Source organism: Rissa tridactyla, chromosome 9 (assembly GCF_028500815.1).
Source record: "Rissa tridactyla isolate bRisTri1 chromosome 9, bRisTri1.patW.cur.20221130, whole genome shotgun sequence".
Lineage (NCBI taxonomy): Eukaryota > Metazoa > Chordata > Aves > Charadriiformes > Laridae > Rissa > Rissa tridactyla.
Genome location: NC_071474.1, coordinates 8,167,296 through 8,184,516, shown reverse-complemented (window position 1 = coordinate 8,184,516; position 17,221 = coordinate 8,167,296). Strand labels below are relative to the sequence as shown.

General features: G+C 41.7%; 1 protein-coding gene across 13 annotated transcripts in view; it reads right to left on the bottom strand.

Moving 5' to 3' along the window:
- AKAP13 (A-kinase anchoring protein 13) overlaps positions 1-17,221 on the bottom strand; it is a 104,177-nt gene that overhangs the window by 44,145 nt on the left and 42,811 nt on the right. For 9 of the 13 annotated variants that reach the window (XM_054213435.1, XM_054213436.1, XM_054213438.1 and 6 more), the window contains 4 exons: positions 10,493-10,839; positions 7,308-7,361; positions 3,752-3,850; positions 1,162-1,345 (listed from right to left, as the gene is read on the bottom strand). In XM_054213435.1, coding sequence (XP_054069410.1) covers positions 1,162-1,345; positions 3,752-3,850; positions 7,308-7,361; positions 10,493-10,839 — 684 coding nt within the window. The remainder of the gene's footprint in view (positions 1-1,161; positions 1,346-3,751; positions 3,851-7,307; positions 7,362-10,492; positions 10,840-17,221) is intronic. The other 4 variants (XM_054213443.1, XM_054213446.1, XM_054213448.1 and 1 more) reach the window with 2 other exon arrangements.

The window sequence follows — 17,221 nt, the reverse complement described above, 5'->3', positions numbered from 1 at the left end:
ATTGAAATTCTCACTTTCAAACAGCAGAAAATTGAAACGATCCCGCTTTGAGGTAATAGGTGAGAAATGCAAGGACCACAAAAAATGCAAACGGTGTCGCACAGGTGAAATGCAACATTTTCTTTTGTCTTTTAGGTGTAAGACAAACAGAGACTCTGGCTGCTTGATTTTCTTGCAAGATATGACAAGATGGATATTGTTAACTGGCTGATGGCCACTGAAATTACTGCTGTGATTCCAACTCCTCAGCATAACTAGACTGTGGTTCCACCACATGGTAAAAAAATCTTATGCTTAACAGTCTGCTCCCCCAAAATGCTGTTCCTCAAAGCAAGAGAAGACATAAGAACCTTGACAAAACAGCTCTTACAGGCCAGATCTTGTAAGACCCATTTACTGCCTTGATGTACGGCAGTGACTCTAGGAGGTTAACAGACTGGCTGGCTAATGACTCTGGCATAAACCCAGAAAATACTATGGCTGAAACTTCAGACTCAGAAATCCAAGGTATTTATAGCATTTAAGACTATAATTGCTTCTTTAATAAAAATAAGCAGAGACTCTCACAATATTGTGGCCCATCTGTCCTTAATAGCTATCACAGACTTCTGCTCTACAGTAGAGATCACTCTAAATTCTCTTAATATGCAATTAACATTTTGCTTAACTGTTGCTTAAATAATAAACCTTTTGATTCTGGTTACCCCTATGAAAGAAAAAGAAATTATTTTCCTCCTATGATATGAAAATAACCTGTAAACTTTAACAGATAAATTACTACTTAGTACTTGTGTGCATTACATGTCTGCAAAAGGCAGCATAAGCATTAATTGTGGAAGCCTTACAACACCTGCCATTAATAGTATCGCTATATCCATGCTAAAAAGTTAACAACTTTTACATGATTACTTATGCAATCAGGGGAAGAAAAATGGGAAATTTCTTTTCTCCACCCTAAGGCTTCACCCATCAACCACATTGCCCCAAAGAACCAAGCAGCAAATTTAAGACAGGGGAAACTTCTCTGTGTTAAAGACGGAAGACTTCAATATTACATATACAGGGTGGAAGCCTTCACAGGGAAACTGTGTCTTGGGAAAATTACTTCAAAACATTGATGTAGCATTTTCTAGAAATCTAACAATAGTCGGACAGCTTTACCTGGTGATCGTAGTCTCTGATTTCCCCTTGCTCAAGTTCTTCAGAGAGCAAGACCAGGGACCCGCACTGATTGCTGGCAAGTGGACTCCGTCTGAGGTCTTTGGAGCTCAGAGAAGAAGCCTCCAAGTTTGTAGAAGGCTTCTTGTTTTCACCAGAGTCGCCAGCAAGACCTTCTAGGCTGTAACTGAAGAGAAATCATGGAGGTTAGATCCTGACAAACTCTTAGGGACTGGTATTTTTCAGCAACCAGCACCTTCAAGTGTAAAACACAAGGCAGTCACTAACTGGATTGTGTAGGGAAACGCTGATGTTATTCCTCAGCATGTCACTTCTCAACAACCAAGTGCAGACAGCAGCGGAGGAATTTCTATTTTCTTCATAACTAATATAGCAGCATCTTTGTGTCTCTAATGAGACACAGTAGGTGCTTGAGAACAACCATTCAAACTCTTGGTCAATGGGCTTTCCCACTTTTTTTTGCTCCTCCTCCTTGAACGGTGCACAAGAAAATCTAGAAACACCTCTTCTGAAGATTTTGGTATTTCCACATATTCTCTTTGCTAACTTTTTATTAGGTTATCCCTGGGAATAAAGGCACCCAAATTAAACTACCTCGTATAGCGCAGTGCTGCCTGTCCTGGACCCCCACCTCTCCCAGCAGCCGCAAAACCAGCTCTGGGCTGCGTGTAATGTTCATCTCTGCAGACACATCCTCTGAATCTGTTTAGCACTTGCCACTGCACAAAGCTTCAGCACTGATAAAGTCCTTCTTTCTGCCAAAGCTGGTTTCTTTTTGTCCTCTTCTCTCCGTTTTTTTTTTTTATTATTATTTTATTTTATTATTTTATTCAATAGATGTTGTCTCCATCAGCCAATCAACCCAATTTTATCATTTGCTGATGAAGCTAGGTCTGTCAAGTGGACCCAGACATAATCACTCAAAGCTAAACAATATTCCAAACTTTTGCTTTTGGAATTGATAGTAATAAAAGCTTTGGCCAACCTCTGTAGAGGTTCCCACCTCCACAAAACAATCCCGCTTTCACATGTGACTAGTTCCATCTCATCTTTCTTGGCCCTGACATTCTGCTTCTGACCCTCCTGCTCCTCATACCCTAACACTGACAGACCCACTGCAATGCCAGTCTGGGTTAACGTGCAAGTTTTACAGATTCACCTCTTGGTACACCAGCACTGCTCCATATTTGACTTTATGCACACAAAATCCTGCTAGCTTGAAGCAGGGCCTACCCTGGATGTATATCCCAACTTGAGGATAATCGTGACATCTAAGTAGACAACAAGCTGACATATAAGCAAACGAAAGGGAGAACACACTAAAGATTGTACAGATTACTTAAGCAACCAGAGGAGCTTTTAATTCAGGTAGACTTGCATAGTAGTGATTAATGTTCTGCATTACTTTAGAAGCATTAAGTGGCTGATAAATATGCATCTTCGAAGTAAAAATTGCATTAAACCTTAAATAAGAAGATTTAGTAAATTTTTTAAGCCTTTTTTCATGGTAGTTAATGAGAAAGAAGACTGGTTGAGGCATTTACAATTGAATCTGCTTTAGGAAGATTTTGACTCAACAATGGATATCAACAGCAGGCATTATAAAGTTTATTCTAAAACACCTGCAAAGAGAAATCAGTCTCATTTCTACCAATTGCTTACAGCAAAAGAGATTTTTTTTCTTGCGTCCCAAGGTGATAACAATGATGTTTCATAGTACAGAAAAAAACCCCCACGTAGTTTGTTGTGACACAAACAGGTCAAACCTGCAAATGTTAGCCTATAAAATAGTCATCAGTGGATGGTAGTGTTCTGTAATTTGTTGGTCAGGCTATACAGACCAAATGTAATTAAATCTGTAACAGGAAGGAGAGATTAACTTCTTTCTCAATATCTAGTCTTCAGAAAGAGAGTTTAATAGCTTTACCCACAACCAGCACCAACTGCCAGAAGGAAGCTTTGAAGCTTTAAAATCTGGGGGACTGGCTTCCAGGCAATATCAGGTGAAGATCTTACCTGAAAGTATCAATCCCGACTCTGGGACTTTCTACGGAAGATGCAAGCTTTGAGTGCCTGGGAAATTTTCATCTGTGGCTATTAGATTCATTTTACACAGAAAGTTTTACACAATTAGCCTCTTTGAAAAAAACCCCAGATCTTTCAATTTACAAAGAGCAAATCTGTATAAACTTAAATCCTTTAGGAGATCCGTCCAGAACAAAGCGGCGATGAATCACATTAACTCTTGGTTTGATTCTCTGGCTGTCACAATTATCATTATGATCACTGCTGCGGAAAACACACGCCTTAAAATCATCACGGAATAGAGCAGCTCAAACCAACAGTGCAGCTTCTTGAATGCTCGAGGCCAATGAAAAGCAGCCACCACCTCCACCTGCACCCCAGTTCAGAAGACCCGTTCCCAAGACTAATTGCTGAAAAAGCAGACGAAGCAAACAAACATGTGCACGCTTCAGCCAGAGCAGCAGCGGAAAAGGCGATGCACGAAAAGCTGACGACAGGCTGTTTGCAGTGCTCCTTTGCTGCTGCTGTACGTTTATTTATACCATACCTTCTACAAGTAAAGTCAGGACCCATGGCAATGAACTGTACGCCAGAGGGACACCAGCTCAAACTAGGAACATCAAAAGAGGCAAAGAAAGGAAAAGGGCTGTGATTATTGGATTGTTACGGAACAGGGGAATGTTGAAAGACTCTCACTCTTGCATATCTTAAAAAAAAAAACAAAACACCAACAAACTCAGAAATAATGCAGTAGCTACTATATATTTGTGGCTGCCAGAACACGCCAGAGTGCCCCAAGTGACCGAGGTTACCACGGAACGGGCAGCAGGACAGCCCATGCTTCCCCCAAACCAATCCCATCGGCAAGCATATAACGTCCTGGAGAAACTGCTCCTTGCAGGGAGAGAAGTTTTGGGGGAAAACAGGGCTGAAACACACCAAAGCCAATTTTGCATAAGTAATCGCACACAGCCATTGTGTTAGTAATGATTAGTATTTTTCTGGTACCTCTCATCCGCAAATCAGAAAAAGAATCCCTTACAGATATTTAATTGTTTAAGTCCCCTCCATACAAGTATTAATAACCTCAGGCTACACTTGGGAAAAATAAGGAGAGAGTTACATTCTTAAATGCTGCACAGCAAATCAGTGAAAGAGGCTGGAAGAAAAAAAAAACAGGCTCATCTTACTGTTAACTTGGGATTAAATCAAGAGTCCTTCAAATAGTACTTTGACTAGAAAGCCTTTCAGCTCCTATACCCCAAGAATCCCAAGCTGCATTAGGAAAGATACAAGAACTGCAACTACAGAATGCAAATGTTTTGGTTGTTATTTTAAATACTGCTTTTGTTATTTTTTCCTCTATCAGCTCATGGCCCAATTGCAGGTTTTGCAGACAGAGAGAAATCAATCTTCTTGTCAGCTATGACACATAAAGGATCCCTAAATCCTGGAAAAGCTGTCCAGGAAACATATGTCGTCTGAAGGGAATTTTGCATCAGCACAGATCTGCAAGAGCAGCACTGCCCAAGTCCCGCTCCCAGGCCCTGGCCTGCGATCCACGCAAGGAGAGGACATGGCCAGGGCACGCTTTGCTCGAGGCCAGGAGCCTACAAAAAGGGCAGAACAAGTCTAAGCATCCCTGGGCCAGGATTTCTGAGTGTCAGAAGCCTCAGAGGGCACAGAGGAAGGTTTAAAGCCACTGACTGAATCATCTCATGCCAAGTCCTTGTACAGTTTCCACACACAGTAGAACAGTGGAAACAGGAAGGGTTTGACGGTTGGTGTTCAAAGGTGGAGTTCAGATAATTGCTACCTGTTTTATTATGGATGTTAATTGGGCAAGGATACACCTGGAGTACCTGTGCTTTGCACCGCAAAGCTCCAGGTGTGCTTCACCAGTAGCTCTCAGCACAGCACCATAAGCATTCTTCATGAAGACATACCTTCCCACAACATGCCAATAATTCCAACTACTTCGTCATCATCCAACTAAACCATGGTGGCATGGCAGATGTAAAGCATTAGCGAGGGATGAGGAGACTAAATACTTGCTTGAGATCATAAAAGAACCAAGTCCTGGCCACAGTAAACCCATCTCCATCATACATCTCAGTCTGTACTCTCAGGCTTGGGTGCAGCCCCCAGCAAGTCAGTAAAACCTGCCTGGCAGAAAGTAGATGGAGGCTGAGAAAGTATCTCAAGGAAGGTATCATAACTGCTTCCCCAAGCCATCTGCTTGTGGCCCAAGACTACTGGGCTTGGCGGACCCTTGGAGCTATGCTTGTGTTGACTTGTTTGCAAAAGTCAGTAATTCTTGTGTGGTCACTTATCAATTGAAGGAGAGAGGATTTTCCTAGTTAAAGAAAAGATGCAACATTTACACTAGGTAGTTAAAAGATGCCTCTATTCCTGACCATTGCCGTGTTATAGTGACAATCCCTAAAGCTAAAAATGCAGGGAAAGGAAGCAGAAGAGGGAAGGAAAGGTGCCGTGCATAGATGTAGGAGGAAGCCTGGAAGCAATGGAAGGTCTCAAAGAAGGAAAAAGACCTTTTGGCAAGGGCTGTGGAAAGCAGTCTTATGGAATTACAATCCTGCTAGGAAACCACCCAGAATCTGTTGGCAACACCATAAAACCCGAACAAGATCAATGCAGAGGATGCAAAACCCCTTTTAGAGGAGACGACTTGGGGAGGGGGGATGAGCTATTATATACATCAGCCTTGTGGGAGAGCATAAACTCTTGGAAATGGTTTCAGGCTGTTGCTCTGCAACTGGGGTGGGAGAGGATGATACCGAAATAGTTGGGAGGCCAGAGAAAAAAAAAAAAAACAAAAATGAGAGAATGCTTATGAAAGAATTGACACCCATTTCAGATATGACTAGGTATTTTAGGTTGCCTATTTAAGACATTTTCTTTATTCTGTGTGTAAGCTCAGTGTTTCAGGATATTATGACTCTAAATAGTAACACAGCTTCTACAGAGCAGCCTTAACAAACAACTGGTAAAAAGATGTTCATTTGCATGAGCACTGCACTACTTCCTCCAGAGCACAGAGTGATGCAAATAAAGTGGCTTCGTAGAAGTAAAGAAGCCAGTTCTTTCTTGTGGCTTTTTTTAAAAATTCTTTTTTAAGGGCCTCTCCTGAACTGTACAGCACTGCTCACATGGCCTCATTGATGCTGATGCACGGTAAGACACGGTGATTTTTTTGGTAATAACATCATGGTAACGTTTTTTCCACATGTGGAAGTATGGTAGTTTGTTTCCACACACACACACATATAACCCCATCCATTTCAAGGGAAACACAATCCTGAGTTAACCTGCCACAGGAGAAGAGGTTGCAGGTGGTGGGAGACGAGAAGAGGTTGAACCACTGAAGGGAGAGGTTAAACTTAACTTTATCTTTTTAGCCTAGAAATGTGTAAGTGTGGACAGTCCATGTCTGCTCTGTCAAAAATTAAGTGTCCTACTTCATATGTTAATAGACAATGCAAAGGTTACGTGAGTGAAAATGCGTATCTGCATGATGGATGAGGAACTGAAAGACTGCTATACAGAAGAAAAACACGCAAGGAAGTAAAGGAAAAACACGCTCCTTGTTTTCTAATTTTTAGGAAGATGGTTATAAAAAAGCAGCAAAAGAGCAAAATTAAAGCCATTTAATTCAACCAGCTGCAGATCTGCAGAGTATTCTCCAACTCTGAGATCGTGTCTGATGCATCCCCTCCCCAGCAGTCCCCTCCTGCAAGTCTTGGCAGGAGTCTCTGACGTGCTTTAAATCCAAATTGCGCACATGCTCCCAGGTAAACATTAATTTTAATACAACTCCAAATCTTGCACGTGGCAAAGGCCAGTAAAATGATACCTGAGATTTCTCCAAGTTATTAACATATCCTGGAGAAAACGGCTTAAGCAAGTGCTCTGTGGGTCAGAAAAACTGCCCTGGGTCAGACTGGAGAGGGAAAGCAGCCAAGCGGGATGCAGAGCTCTAACGCCAACGCTTCCAGAGGTACTACAGGTTTACGAACATGACAGTATGGAGTTAGTAGACATTCAAAGGCAAAACAGTTAGTCACGTTTAGTTGGCTTTGTACCTTCTCCTATGAATGGGAGGCTTCTTTATACCATCCCCCAGAACTCGCATTGAACTGAAAATGAATCATGGAGAGTGGTCAGCAGCTTGAATGGAAGAAAAATGGAACAAATGGCAGCTGAAGGAATAATATCCCCAACACACGAACAACAGAGGGAATGGACGTACAGGGCAAACACAAAATTAAATACTAAAGGAAGTGATGAGTCTCTCTTTTCCTCCTCTCTCTTTTACAACTAAACCTGGTCTTTTTGGTAGTTTGGGTTTTTTTTGTACAGAAAGAAGGTTCCACGGATACTGACCAGATTGCAACTCAGCTGCTGCCAAAGCCAGGTCAGTTGAAAGTTTAGATAAGGACAAACTATTTGACAGAAGCTGTTAGCAACCGTCATTAAGCTCCAGTTTTGTGAAAAATCCTGGCATTTCTTTCCTTGGAACCAAATGTTAAAAACACTGCATCACTGTTGAAAGAAAAGCATTTCAAATCCACTGTGAATGTCAGGAATTAACTGAAGGATGAACATCCTTTTGTGTCAGCCTTGTTCGTTTTCTTTGTATTTTTAATAGCAAAATGTAGACATGAGGATTATCCGTGAAATGCATTTGAGGAGAGAGGGGAAGCGGAGGGGAACTGAGCATGTTTTCACATTTAATTTAAGACGATTATATTTTTTTCTCATCTTCTCTGCGAACAAATTTTTACGCCTATGCCTCTTACAAACAGAAAACATGTAACACTGGAAAAGACCAAATCCTACAAAAGACTGATTTATTTTTCCATAGGTTCTTTGTGTCCCATATCAGCAGCTCTATTTAAGCTTGACTTAGCTACCTTTGCCATCAGGGGAATGACTGTTTTTGGCATGGATGGGGGCTGGACCACGCTGTGAGCCCTTCACTGGGAAAGGAGGCATCTCTTCCAGCTTGGCTGACCACGCAGCTTGCCACCCCATTCCTCTTCCCGGCTGCGCAGCCCAGTTCTAATCCTTGGTTTTGGTGTCAATTACACTTTCTTTGGTTCGTTTTCTGCTCATTTAATGAGTGCGACCTGCTCGCCTATGGAGCAAAGCAGCGCCACGGGTGCCCAGAGGAGCAGAGGGAGCACAGACAAGGGGTGGCAGGTGGTGGGAGCAGCACAGGTCCTGCCCGTCAGCAGGACAAACCTTAGCTAAGGCTTGTGCTCCGTGTTACTTCACTTCAAAGGTTTGTAAAAGTCAAGTTACAATAAGGGCTGTTCTCCTTTAAATGGAAAACTATCTGCTGCACGTGAAATAAATGAATAAACAAACACTCCGAATTTAACTGATTTGTATGGAAATCACTTGTTTGGGCTTCACTTCCTCAGTATTTGTTATTGCTCGCTAAGCAACCAGGCTCTCAACATCACAACAGCCACGTATGAAAAGAACAAAGAAAAAACCCCACAAAACCAAATAATCCAAATTCCTTTGTAAGAGAGAGATAAAACCAAACAGGAATGAAATCAGCAGCAGAGACCCACCCAGCTTTTCTTTTTTAATTAACCTGTGTGACAGCTATGCTTATGTAGCGGCAGCTGTATCTAAGAACATATGAGAATAATTACTGTTCCTTTAAGTCAAATTTTCTTACATTTACAATGAATGTATTTTCCCATATCAGAAACAGCCTCCAAAGTCTGACGCAGGAGAATTTAACCCCATCTGTTAAGTGTTAGCAGTAATTGCCAGCTATGCAGTTTATTACCCTCAGAAATCCTTACATAACAGGTCCTACACTTAAAAATAAATCTCTCCAAATGAGTTTATGAGCTTATGGACTCATTCTGTCATAAACCTGCATGTATACCTTATGCTGACTCTTTTGTAGCTTTAAAAAGATAGGTATTACTTACTTTATTTAAAGATTACCTGGGGACCAGGAATGAAGCCAAAAAAAAGGTGCCAGTGGTAAACAATAATAATAATAATAATAATAATAATAAAAACCTTCCACCCTACGCTTTTTAGAGGGTCCTGAACGTTTTTCAACACAGAAGGGTCTATGATATTCCTTTAGTGATACGACAGCTCCTAACGTGTAAAGGATGCATACATTTCTGATGGGTGGCTGCTGCCTCTCACTGGATTATCCAAATGTGTCAGTAACAATTTACCAGGAACTCGTTGTGAGTGGCCAGTTTTAATTTAATGGCATCACCAAATGCAACGGTTCCATTTATCTTAAAAGCAGAGCCATGGCCATGAAGACGGCAGCAGGCAGCCTGGAGAGCAGCACTGTGCTGCGCACCTGGGCTTGCAGCCTCCGTCAGCTGCAGGTCTGCGCTGGAGGGATGGGAGGATACGGCACCCCAACCCTGCTAAAACAACTGAAACCATTAAAATGCATTAAAAACACTGGCCAAACTTCCATTGGTTTCAGAACACGCAGGGTTTGACCCCAAGCATCCGGCAGCCCAGATGCTGAATGGTGCAGAGCACGGCGGGGAACCTTACACCAGCTACTTTATTGGTGTGCATCTTGATTTATTTCATTGTGTTCCCCACTGAGATGGGGGGAAGCTGAGCACCTTTTCTTCACGCAGTCATTTTGCACCTGCATCTACACACTCACGTGGGTGTTACAACTCCCCCTCTTGTATCTTCTGAAAGAACAAATGGGAAAACTTCCCTTTTGACTCTTCCTGGGCACCACTGGGGACATCAGTGATGAGTTCAGCGGGTCTTACTGTCCATGAGAGACTGAGGTGGAACCAATTCCATGAAACAAGGACTACCCATCTCACCACTGCGAGGAGCCTCTACACCTTTTTTTAAAACCTTGGTGCCTGTGCTTTCTCTTAATACAATCAGAGCAATAATGGTCATGTTTATTTTGTGGTCAATGAGACGTAACGCTCCAATAATTCCTTTAACAAAGACCTCCGTATAGAAAGGGATGGTGACATTTGAAAAGGAAGACCTGTCCCAAGGTAATTCTATTCGCCCTGGAAAGCTCAAGCGTACTGTAGGTATTAAGTACTTTAATCCTGAAAGTTAATTTAAAAAACAAACATACATACATAAGAAGATTGTCTTCATGTCTTTGAATGGAAAAGAAATAATCAGAAGTGACATCCTCAGTTTCCTGTTTTATCATGCCGAGTCTAAAACTTAGATAAATATGCATGAGTGGGTGCAAAGTAAATCAAAGCAGGTCTTCACTCACCTTCTCTGATTTATTTCTGCTTCGTTGGTGGCATTCTTCCCTGGCCCCCAACTATGTCGACGGAAAGGTGACAGTGGTCGCATGGAGTTTCGTAAGACGGAGGAATGAGTGGGAACATCGGTGATACTGTCCAGTTCCTCTTCCTTCTCTCCTCCCTCTGTGGCCACCATGTTGGTGCAGCTGCCATCCAGGCTGTGCCTGTCCTTGGGCTGGACAAAGTTCACTGTCGGCGGGAAGGGAAGGGACGTGTCGCTGCCCAGGGATGAGTTCCTCTCCAGGGACATAGTGTCATCTGCAGAGGAACTGGAGCTGGTGACATCGCATGCAGACTGCTCCTCTTCCGTTTGCTGTGGATAAGAAAAATTAAAAATATATTAAAGTAGAATCATAGACTGGTTTGGGTTGGAAGAGACCTTTAAAGATCATCTAGTCCAATCTCCCTGCCGTGGGTAGGGACATCGTTCACTAGATCAGGTTGCTCAAAGCCCCATCCAGCCTGACCTTGAACACTTTCAATGAAGTGAATACATTTAACATTTTAAATAAATGCAAACATTTTATATTTCACACGAGCTGAGAGATTTCCGAGTTGATAGCACCAGGCAAATTAACCATCACAGAAGTAAGACTTTTTTGCTCTGGTTTCAAAAGAGGCTGAAATGCTCTACAGAGCAATCTCTTTCACCCCACAAATCCCTGGTTGCCAAAACCCTGGGCTCTCAGTTTGTGTCTGATGCCTGCCTTCCTCTCTCCAATTCCACATTTCATCCTGCACAGCAAATCGCGCTCATCTCATCTCTTCTGGCTGAACCCGTTATTGGCCAGGGTGCCATAAAACCGCCAAAGCTGTACGGAGAGTGATTAATGGGGAACTGGGTCATCATGACTCTTGATGACAACGTCCAGCCTCTCCTGTAGGACCTGGGATGGGTTTGCAGCTCTCTGCCACGACAGCTCAAGGGCAACATACTGTTCCACTGCATCATGCAGCACAAAAAGGACAATTATTCAGTAGTAGAAAACAGACAGAAAAAATAAAAGCTTAAATCCCTGTCCCCCACTACTTTCCATTAAGCAGAAAGTTAATGCCAGGGTTTGCAGCATTTTCCAAATCCAACTGTAATTGAAAAATATCATTCCACAGGATCAGCTGCCTTGTATTACAGCTCTCGAGTCACACTGCAATTTTTTGGTTTAGTTTGCTCCAAAAGCAGTAAGTGGAAGCCAAACTGGTTGTCTTTGGCCAAAGGCCATGTGCTGACCATACAGCTCGAGAAGAGCCTGTGTGCATTCCGTGCTCCGCATGGCAAGCATAAAAAAAAAGAGACAAGCATCTCTCTGACATCACCTTCGGTCTGAAATGGTGTTTGCCCCAAAAGACTGACATGGGAAGTTTCAGTTTATTCTCCTGCAGAGCCCTGCGCTGTATCATTTAAAATAATAATAGGCAGAACGATCTGTCAGATCATACATAACAGGCTATTCAGCAAAGCCATAGCGGTTAATTGTCTTCAGATAGCAGGCTCGGTGGTCTCGGCAGAAGCCGAGGGCTCAAGGAGCTGCAGGCTGTCAGCTCCCATTTAGCAGAAGCCAAGAGGCTACAAAATCCCGTTTTCAGAAGGGAGAGATGGGCATCAGAACCCAGGCAGGGCAGGACGCACGGGAGCGGTGCTGCCCCACGGCAGTCCTCCCCTCGCATCCTGCCGCCCCGACTTCCCACAAGCCCAGCAAGCGTTAAACGCTCCAGACACCTTTGCTTTTCTGTGCTTTTTTCGATGGGCACACGTTGTAAGCTAAAAGCTTCTAGTTAAACCGAATAAGAAGAAACTGAGATGTTCAAAAAGTATTCTAATCAAATATTTCACTATTTAGAGGGAAGCCCTGTTCCAGGTTTGACTATTTTTTTATTTTTATTTCAGTTTAAGAGGTACACAATAATGTTCCTAAGGTGGTTTAAATAAATGCTATCACACTATTTCCCCTCTCCCATCCATCAAAGGAGAAAAAAAAAAAAAAAGACAGCATCCACAGTACACCACCGAAGTAGAATATACCTTTTAAACACAAAATATTAAAAAACACACTAAAAATATATGTAGAATCATATTCCTCCAAAAGCATTCATTTCATGGCAATGAATGTCAAATATTAATGGTGAATTTTTGTAAATACTTCAATAATTAACTAATTCTGTAAATGTAAAGTATTGGATTTGACACATACTTGAATAGGAAGTGTAGGTTAAAACAAGAGAGAACTGAAATGCATGCCCTGTAAAGTTTTTGATGACGTTTGCCATTATTTAAGATAACCTGATATTTGTGTGAGTCATGACGAGAGCTTACTGAATTGCCTAAATCCAGACAAATTAAGTAGTCATTATGTGGGTAATACTCCTTCGGCAGAGGAAACAGTCTGCTTCGCTTTTTCTGAGACACAGGAAAATACTGTTAGACATCAGGGCAGCCCAGCAAGAGGAGGGAGGACTCCCCGCCAGCTGTACAGTGGAAGGATGGGACAGTTTGGAAACATTAAATTTGGATGCAAATCTAACAACAATAGTGGAGAACACCAAATTATATAGGGAGGAATTAGAATAAAAAGAGGAATCTTTTTTTCCCAGATCAGAACACTGCTGTAGTTTAAAATGCAGAACAAAACGCACTTCCCTATCGGGGAAGATTTAGGGTTTCTATCCTAAAGTGCAGCTCAAAGAGAAATTTGAAAAAAGTGAAATATATTTGCTCCATTTTAACTTTTACCTTGAGCATGAGAGTGACTACAGAGCACAATAAACAATTCCCTCGAACTTGTGGCCCATGCGTATTCCTCTAAAAATATTCCGTCTTCATTTAAATTTTTTTTTTTTTGAAACAAAGCAAAACAATTAATATGAAAGACCAGAACTCAGAACTCTGTCTGCAAAATTCCAAGCGTGGCTGACACATCTAAGAAACACCTATATCGTAGCCGCCCCTGCAAAAAAACCAGCTATCTGGCCAAGTGCCAGTAATATGCATTGCTCTGTAATCCTATGTGAGTAAGAAAATACCCCATTTGCAGAAGAGAAATGGTTCTCTAATGTGTTCTTTTCCTACAGGAAAAATGAAACATTAAAGAAATATTAATTTTCTTCAAGTTAGGCTTGCTGCATTACACCTCAATTAATTCAGCCCTTAACTGTGACCATAAAACTCATGGCTGAAAGAGCCTTTACAGACATGTGCTGATGGGCATTTTCTTTGCTCTCAGAGACAATACTTGGTGAGAAACTTGTAAGAAAAAATGAAATGAGTTTTCTGAAAAAGAATGTACGTACTTCTTCATGAATAGGGATACAAGAAATCACTAGGATAGTGGGGGGTATAAGATAACTTCTTCAATTAAATCCCTCCATCCGCAGGAGGTCTTGGTAAGTGGAATTAAAATGTTCTTTCAATCATTTTTGTGATAACAACATGCAAAGTGCTGTGACACAAACATTCTCTGTCCCCTAATCTTCTATGTGACAAAAACACTAAAGGTGTTACGGTATTTAAAAAAAAAAAAAAAAGGATGAAAAAAAATTAAACCCTGGCATCCTGAAGTTTATTTGGCATATTATTACACTAATGAAATCATACCTTTGGTTGGCTTGATATAAAACCTATCAGAGTCATTTTTTATTTGGATTTGTCTGTGACTCCAGGCTCCCTAAATTAAGCTCAACAGTGGCCTCCTATTAATAATTTATCATCATTTTATGATTTGGAGTGGAGTCTTCTTACCCTGGTGCAAGCCTCTCTTCAAACTTTCATTCCTTTGGGTTTGTTTTTTTTGCATGGTTGTTGGGGTTTTTTGTGGTTTTATTTTTTTTTTTTAAAGAGAAACAATAATTCGGAAGACATCAATGCAAAATATTTATGTATTTGTCTACTTTCTTGAGCAAACCAAAACAAAAGCAGAAATCAAACAGAATTCAAGGGGCTGGGTTGCAACCTCTTCCTTTGACAATGATCTGTGGGTTCCTGACTTCCCAAGGGCTTTCGTCTGAATCATTTCCCAAGGGGGACATTAAAAAACTTCCCAGTAATGCTGAATTTCGGTGGCAGGTTAAAAGTTAAGATGAGCAAAGCGTATGGGCTACACCCCGGGACGTTGCCAGATGATTGTGAGAAATGACCTTATGCAGCATTAATCACTCAAGAAGGAGGGTGTTGCAAAGCCTGCCCAGATGGCTGGCTGAGACGGGGAAGGAAAAGCAGGATGACGAGGACATGGGAATGAAGCGCTGACGCAAAAAAAATGAAACATTTTGCTGAAGTCTAAGACCTCCTGTTGGAACCAATTTCTGGATTTCAGTGACAGCCTCTGAAGTCTGAAAAAACAAGTCAGGTTTTAAAGCTGAAGCTCTCTGAACCCGGCAGCTCACGTTACGCAGCTCAGCACGTGTCCTTCACAACAAGAAAAAAAAAACCCAGGAGACAAGCAGAAGAGACGGCAAGGAGATGATGCCCCGAACCCCAGGGACAGTTTAAGGTACCTGCAGATTTTGTGACCCCACAGACCGCAATTCTTCACAGTCCTGGGGTAGAATCAGGGCTTAAAAATTTAGGAATTTCAAGTGATGTCTATGGAAGCAGCCGAAAGACCCTGGACAGACAATGGCTAGCTTTTCCTAAATTTCTCCTGACGCATTAAGTAGTTAATAGAAGAAGAATTATTTAAATAATAAAAAACAACTCTAAGAGACAAAAGTTCCATTCTTGCTCCATACAAAGGGGAAACAAGAACAGGATTAATAATAACAATAATCACCATGACACTGAAAGGTTTGAGATCCTCTTTTTGTTCATAAACATGTTCTCTCTCTTCCCAATTTGATGTGGAAATTGTGTTATTTAAAAGGCTTATAACTAACCAACTACAACCAAGACATGCATTTTATAATATTTTTCAGAAGAAAGATTATATCCAGCACTTATTTTAGTGGTTATTAAAAACATTTATAACTTGCATTTCTACCAGCTGGCCTCAGTAGTTAAAAAAAGATAAGAATTGAATTAAGGGACGAGCTCACAACACTGAACTAGTGTCTGTGGTCCTCCTAGAAATAACTTGAACTGTAGAAAAGGTACGCCGATAAATTCTGAGAAAGGAGACAAGGAATCGAGTTAGTCACCAAAGCAGACAAAAAAAGTGACTAAGGTTGAGATTAGCTTTGAATAACTTCCTAAACTCAACTGAGGAACCTTTTGAACCCATTTGTAGACAAAGTCTGCAATCCACCACATACTGAGAACAATGCAAAGGCTGCCAAATTAAGAAATTCCCTTTCTACAAATAAAATAATTTCCTCCCTCTGCCCGCTCTCCACTGGCCATTGAAGATCTGCTTTCCCCACCACCTCCTCCTTTTCCCTGCAGCATCCATGCCAGTTTGCACTACCTATTCTTTTTAAGTTTTAATTTTTCTTTCTTGCATTTGGAGAAGGCAACTTTCCACATAAGAAAGGGAAAAAGCTACAATATAAAATTTACTGTGTTCCCACAGCACTCTTCTCTCACGCATCCCCATACAAGCATTAAATCAGGCTCAAATGGCAGTCGGCTGTCGTAATTCGTGCCACTCTACGCGAGAAAATTGAAGACAGTCTCCTGCTCTGCCAAACAGCCTTATATTCTCACAACCCAGGGTCCCGCATCACTTTGAGAGTGAGATGGGAAAGGGTGAGGCTGGCGAGCTCTGTGCCCTACCACATGCATTAAGGATGACTTTACTGTTCATTTATAGCACATGAGATCACTGAGCCTGGGCTGTGGTGTTTCCCGTCCCGCTGGAAAATATTCACCATCATCTGATTTGATTTAAGCAAACAGAATTTTCTTTCATTAAATGTATTTCTCTGAAAGCAAGTGTGAAACCTACTCTTAAAGTTAAGTTTTTCAGAGCAGGAACCGTGCCTGCTCAAACAGGTAAGCTGGAGCTGAACCCGAGCGCCTAATTTCATGGAGCTGGGACCAACGTGATGGTTGTTCTAAGGAAGGTTCACCTCCCTCTTTGATTCTGCATCACACTATTCTTTCTGGGTGCTTTTTCATCATCTACTTATGGCAAGAAGAATATAAATTCCCAACAAGATGATTCTTAAAAAGCAAAACTTAATCACCACCTGAATAAATTCAGGCTGCTCTGATGCAAACAGCAAAAGACCGATGCTTAAGGGAGGCATCCTCTGCTCAGGAGGCCGACTCTGTATCTCAGGTCTCACCCACTGCTCCTTCCACTTCTCAGCCGTGAGCAAAACAAAGGGCGCAGGGATGACTAAGGTTAGTAATGACTTGCGTTGTTGATTTTAAGCAAACCTGAAAACATTTTTCTTCTACTTGCACGCAAAACGGCATTAGAGTTATGTCTCCTAGGCAACAAAACTATTCATTGGAATTGGCCTTAAGTATTTAGAGTGAGTGTTTCCTTCCTATCCAGGGAGTCACACTGAATTTACAGAAAAACATTGGTTCCTCTGAGAATTACAGTATATGACTCTGAAGGTGTCGGTGCAGAGGTCCTCGTTTGCTGGAGAAAAGCTCTTTGTTACATTAGTCAAAGATGGCTTTCATACCATCTGTGCAATCCCTAATGACCTTGCAAGAAAATCCACCTTTTCAAGTGTTCCTCTAGCACCTGATTTACTTCTGGACAGTCAAAATTGCTTTCATCTTTTTAACAGAGGGGGCTGCACAGTTTTTG